The sequence below is a fragment of the Crocuta crocuta genome, unplaced genomic scaffold (genome assembly GCF_008692635.1).
Source record: "Crocuta crocuta isolate KB4526 unplaced genomic scaffold, BGI_CrCroc_1.0 scaffold2194, whole genome shotgun sequence".
Taxonomy (NCBI): Eukaryota; Metazoa; Chordata; class Mammalia; order Carnivora; family Hyaenidae; genus Crocuta; species Crocuta crocuta.
In genome coordinates this window covers 1519-8058 of record NW_027530402.1, presented here as the reverse complement: position 1 = coordinate 8058, position 6540 = coordinate 1519, and the positions used below count along the sequence as shown (strand labels likewise).

General features: G+C 37.7%; 1 protein-coding gene across 1 annotated transcript in view; it reads left to right on the top strand.

The window, feature by feature from the left end:
* The window catches only part of PCDH19 (protocadherin 19), a gene marked incomplete at its 3' end in the record, with an annotated part of 80191 nt that extends 79813 nt beyond the window's left edge, over window positions 1-378 (top strand). The window contains exon 6 of the mRNA XM_077766571.1: window positions 189-378. Within this exon, the coding sequence (XP_077622697.1) occupies window positions 189-378 (190 nt within the window). The remainder of the gene's footprint in view (window positions 1-188) is intronic.
* Between the last annotated feature and the right edge of the window lie 6162 nt (window positions 379-6540).

Below are 6540 nucleotides of genomic sequence, written 5' to 3'. Positions count from 1 at the left end.
GGCTCCAGGCTCTGAGCTGGCAGTCAGCACAGAGCCCGACGCGGGGCTCGAACCCACGAACCGCGAGATCATGACCTAAGCGAAAGTCGGACGCTTAACCGACTAAGCCACCCAGGCGCCCCGCCTCTGAAAGATTTTGAAAAGCAGATCTATCACAGTTGTAAATTATCATTCTTTCTTCAACCCAGCAACTCCACCTTCAAGGACTTAGAGGGCAACAGCCTGAAGGATAGTGGTCATGAAGAGAGCGACCAGACTGACAGTGAGCATGATGTCCAGCGGAGCCTGTACTGTGATACTGCTGTCAATGATGTGCTGAACACCAGTGTGACCTCCATGGGATCTCAGATGCCTGATCATGGTAAGGGCTGGTTGGATGTAAGTTGCAGCCACAGATCCCAAAGAACCCAGAATGTTTGCAGGTATATTGTACTACTTTACTGTAATGAGTGTGTTGTCAAGGTGTGCACTGTGCTCATACCTGAGTAGCATCTATAAAATTTTGAGGTGTCCTAACATCTAACCAGAGTCTTCTTCACCCTCATAGATGACTACATATACATATTGTATACATTCTCTTCAATAATAAATGCACTGAGCATATAGAAAATGAGCAGATGCCTTCTCACCAGGAATAAATGCCCCTTTTTGCTTTAGTATATGGAATTTAATTGATCAGTCAAGTCACACAGAACATAGCACTGAGACCAAAGCAGTGGGATTTATTTCCATATCAGGTGGGTTAAATTTACCCAGAGAAAGACCCTGTTCTCTGACCACAGGTTGTATACCCTTTACTGAGGAGAAAAAGTATCAAACTTCCCATTTTGCCTGTGGGGTTGCAATGCCAAATCTGTCTAGCTACCACACAAATATATGCCATTGGTCATAGGACAGACCAGGGTGAGAAAATATGACTGACTCAAAGTAGCATTCTGTGCATGTGAGAAACACCTCAAAGCAAATGTCAGGAGTGGCATTCTCATGTATGAAGAAGAGTCTATTTTCGAGAATGTAGCCACACATGCTTTAGCAAGAGGAGCTATTTAAAACTGTGCTAGGCAGAAACTAGCAGAGTTCAGCTAAGGCAGAATGTTCAGATGGACTTGGGCACAGATCTCATTTTCAATGTTTTACTGATGCAAATGTACTGATGTAACACGTACTGATACATGTTAGGCAAAGAGCCTGTCTTTTTCAATTAAGAACTATTAATTCAGCTTGGTGTTTAGGTTCAGTGAAGCTTCAGAATGCTTGACTATGTCTTGAGAGAAGCTAGACACAAGCTCAGCTGGAAGCCCCATGGCTAAAAGACTTAAAGATGAGAAAACAAAATATGGTGATTATGTGCTGGTCTTCAACTGTTTCATTTCACTGTAACATCATTAAATGCTTTTGTTTTGTTCTTATAAATTAATCCAAAGGAAAAAATCGCACAATTCACAAAAGAAAATGTTTTTCATAGAAAAAAATTTAGTCACTGTAGATTCTATTAAATTGTTTCATCCATCCCCTCCCCAGCAGACTCAAGCGTTAAACTTTATAAAATATAGAGGTCACTACTGATTGTGCACTGCTGTCTTCCCTAATTGGTGAGTGGTGNACTAAGACTAAAGATGAAAAAAATTAAACATTTATATAACTGAAACAGAGACTGTTTAAGTCTCAGAGGATTAGTAGTGTGTTACAGGGCACACTGTTAACTGGTACATATCAGTTACTAGTCTTGTATCTCAAAAAAGTGCCATTTCATTTATGTCACAAAGGGTCTTAGTTAGACGCTTTTTAAAAATGAAGTGAATGTAAGACACGAAATAGCCATAATTAATTTTCACTTTATCCTTAGCTAGAACAACATCTGTTTTAATTTTTTGTCATATTTTTTTCTAGAAAAACAGTATCAGTGGACTATTCTAGTTTTCCTGAGGGAGTCTTTCTTACAAATGAGATGTATAGTATATATATACTGCGTAAATTATATAATAATGACAGTATTCTAAAGCAAATGTGTAGCATTATTCCAAGACTCTCCTACATATAAGATGTACACTCATGCATGTACACACAGACACCTTCTGCTATTCCGTTTTGGCAACACCTTCAGACATTTTTCCCCTCAATATACAATTTGTATGTATATATCTTGATTTTCCCCCCATCATTCCAGCTGTGGCTAGAGTTTGTTTTTTCAGTTTGGTTGAGTCAGTAATTAAACTTTAGGTACATAGGGGATTCTGGTCTTGCTTACATCTCAGCCTCTAACCTATGATATCCCAGTACTTCTGAGCTTTCCATAATAATACTTAATTGTTATATTCCAAATCAACTCTAGACTATCCACATAAATTGTTTCACTTCATTTATCACTACCTCAAACAACAGCAATAATTTCAACAATTAACATTTTATAGCATTTTATTATCTAAATCCTGGATTCACATAATATTTCTCATTTTATCCTGAGACATAGTAGTTGAAAGACAATCGCTGAGCAAATTTACCATGTATGGCTGATCTTGTGACTATTTTAACTGGAATAGTTAATTCCAGGGCAATATGGTATTATCACTTCTGAGGACTACTGATTTAGAAAGGCCACGAGGGAAAATAGAATCTCCTCTAGACTCCGACTTGTACTGAAAGTCTCAAAGATTCCATGAGGAAAAAAAATATTCCCAGATCTCTTTGGTTCATTAATACTGTGATAGGCATCTCAAACCCAAGTGGCCTGAAATCCTAGTGGTTCCAGAGTTGAACTGTTCTTGAGGATTGAGAAGATGTCTCTGAAGAATAAGGGTTATAATGACCTTGTCCAACTAACTTTAATCCTGATAATATTTCTTCTGGTCCTGTCAGAACCACTGCAAATTTGGGCCAAATATACTCAATAGAGTGTACCTTATACCTTTGTTTGGCTTACCTTGGATTTCATGACTGTAGTTTTCTGTGTTTTCTAATCTTGATATTAGTACATCTTTCTTTTTTACTGTTTAAAATTAGTTAACATACAATGCAATATTGGTTTCAGAGTAGAATTCAGTGACCATCTTTCTTTGCACTTATATGGACACATGATTTATGGGGAGTTTCAGGATTTTTAAAATAAAGATAATTTTTTAAATTTATTTATTTTGAGAGAGAGAAGCAGTGTGAGTGAGGGAGGAGCACAGAGAGAGGGAGAGAGTCCCAAGCAATTCAAGAGAGTTCCAAGTAGGACACGAACCCACAAACCATGAGATCATGACCTGAGCTGAAATCACGACTTGGATGCTTAACCTACTGAGCCACACAGGTGCCCCTAAAATAAAGATAATTTTATGCATCTGTTAATGTTTCCTTGATTAGGAATGGGTTGTTCAGTGAGCTATTATTGTGTTGCCAGCATTTGAGGAAAACGTAAAAATTATACTTGTTCCCCACATTTCCAGACATCTGGGCCATGTGCTTCTTCACACTGCCAAAATCTTCTATGGATTTTGTTCTTATCATTCCTATAGCAGAAGAATGCTCAGTGTGAGTGTCAGAGGTGCTTCATGACTTTCATAGTAAATGCCCAAATCCCTTAATTTTCAGCAACCCATCTCTGAGGACATTCCTAGGGATGGGAGCCAAGGAAAGAATGTCTGACAGACTTTTGCACCCAAAGGGAAAAGCCCAGGAGTTAGCCACTTGAGTTTGGATTATGTTTTGACTGCTCCAACCTAATAATACATCCATGAGGTGCGTCAGGGTGGGGATAAGAAGGAATGATAGAAATCGCTACTTTCTGAATTGTTATCCTGATATCACTCTCAACATGCCTAAGACCAGGTCAATTTGTTGATGAACTGGCTGAGCTGAATTTCCTTGTTGCCAGGTGACTGAATTACAAATTCATTTATCATCTGTGTGCCCTTTAATTAATATGTCTCAGCTTGTCCCCAGTAATGCAGCTCTCATTGTCATGGCTTCCCAGAAAAGAAGGTGATGGAGAATTCTTTATCCTGTATGTACTTTCTACTCACATATAGCACTTTCCGGAGTGCTATCTCTCTATAGCTCTCAGAGTGCCTTGAGAACAATTAAGTGTTGTCACTCAGATATTTTAATACCTGATTTAGTTCTTGAGATGATTTGGTGCTGATATTGGGGGTCACACTCAAATCTTTTAACCAATGTCTTCTCTTTCTGAATTTGTGTTAGTTGGTAAAATTAACTGCTGGCAAGGCCAAGGATTTTACCTAATGCAAAATTGCTGCAGACAGTCTCTAGGAAGATTAACTGACCAGTAGACAGGACAGAGGTGCTAGAGGTTCATAGGTTTGTTGCACAGTTAGGGCTATTGCTGGGTTTGAATCTCTTCCTCTCAGAGTTATTTCAGGATTGAGTAGTGCTGGGGTTAATAGGATTCTGTCTCTTCCATGCTTCTTTGCATGGCCATTTGTAATGACTTGGATATACCATTATGCTTACTTAAATATGTAGTCCTGATATGAAATTGAATTTTTGGGAATCATGTCCTAGAACTATATATATTAGTCCCAAGCTCAACTAATATGTTTCAAATCATACTCAATCTCTCTTACTTTATGATTTTAATTATTGATTATAAATTCACCAACTGAAAAGATGACTCTAATTGCTCTAATGTGCACTTAATTTGGAGTTCACTACAACACTGAATTTCCTTCCAATGCTAATTGATACCAAATGGAAGAAATGTATAGCAACTTGCAATAACATTTATCTGCTTTCACATCCAAATGCAATATAATGATTACTTTATTTCTGAAAGTGTAAATCGTTCTGCATTTTACTAAACTTGTTTATTTGGTAGTTTATCACTTGAATATCATTTAACATATTTGTTGTGTAAAACATGGATTTGAAGAACTTGATCTGTGCCCAGTGCAACTGCTATTACAAACTAGCCATGAAAATATTCTGTAGGCGTCATGCTATGCGTAGTCTAGTTTCAATCACAGGTGTATTAAGACGTTTACACTTCCAACACTCTACCAGCAATTTGTAATTTTATCTCCTTTGGTTCTTTTACTGAAATTATGATGTAGTAAGTGAATATCCCTTCCTTATCCTCTTACCTATCCTCCTGACTCACCTTCCACCCCACTAAATTTCAACACTCATTTCAATTAATTTCTTGGCAAAATAGGCAGTTCTCAATGGAGAATATTTTGTGACATTGCAAAGCAGTGTGCTGCAGGGCTCTAGAAATGGTATCATGGACCAGATGTTCATAGAGTAATTGAAAATTCCATTTTATCAGAATTTGCTGTCAAAAAGTTTTACCTTTGCTTCAACAAAGAGGTTGACTAGATCCCCCTGGACATGAATTAGCATCTTTAAGGCTAGATCTACTGTTTTGCAATTCATGTATTAATTTTCCCCTTGTTTTGCTCATATAGAATCATTTAAAAATGTCTTCAGCCTCATGCATATATATACCAGGTGAAATGTTTAATTACTTGAACAATGGAATGTATATGTATATAGTGAATATATATATGTGACTTTCAGCTGTTTTCATCTTGTCTCAGGTATACAGTAGTCTAATGCCAGGTAGGAACAATGCATGCATAGCTATATATCATTTATCTATGCATTCAACAGTATGTTTCGGTGCCCACTCTATGCCTGGCTCTGGTAATTGAATGTGTCAATTACTGCTGTTATTGACTGTGAAAGTTCTCATCTTTTTAGCTTTGCTGATGTGGGTTTACTGAAGTGACCAATGTCAGCTCAATGATGAATAACTTTCTGATTTTAGAAATCATTATAATAGAGCCAAGTACCATTAAAAACCTTATTACTATTGTGTCAACAAAGCAAAAGAAACAATAAAAGTAGATTATTGCAATCAAGATCTTATTTTTAATAAGAATATCATGAAAGGCTCTTCTTTGGCGACCTAATTTGAACAATGTCACAATGGTAAACATTTTCTTTTTAAATCTGTCTGCTCTGAGGATGAACTTCTTGCTCATTTTAACTAATGTCATTATAAGATGGTAGGTTTAATGTCCGACATGCCCAGTTACCTTGCTGGTTTAAAATTTTTCATGTTTATTTATTTTTGAGAGATGGAGAGTTAGCGGTGGGAGGGGGCTCAGAGAGAGAGAGAGAGAGAAACACAGAATTCAAAGCAGGCTCCAGGCTCTGAGCTGTCAGCACAGAGTCCAGTGCAGAGCTCAAACTCATGATCCTTTGAGATCATGACCTGGGCTGAAGTCGGACGCTCAACTGACTGAACCACCCGGGTGCCCAACCTTGCTGGTTTAGAGGCACTCAATGGTACTCAATGCCCAGTCTCCCTTTTCCTCTGATATCCAATAATTTTTATCCATTCTCAGTCTCAGCACTGTCTGTGCAGGTGGAAATAGAGGCACAGGTGGATGCTTTTGTTCATGTCAACTACATTGTTGCACCAGATAATTGGACACCTTTCAAAGCAATATTTACATTTTATTGGCAAGACAGTCGCTGGAATAAAATAATTGTCCTTAACTAATGGAAAAATTCATGCTGTTAGCAGTTGTTTGT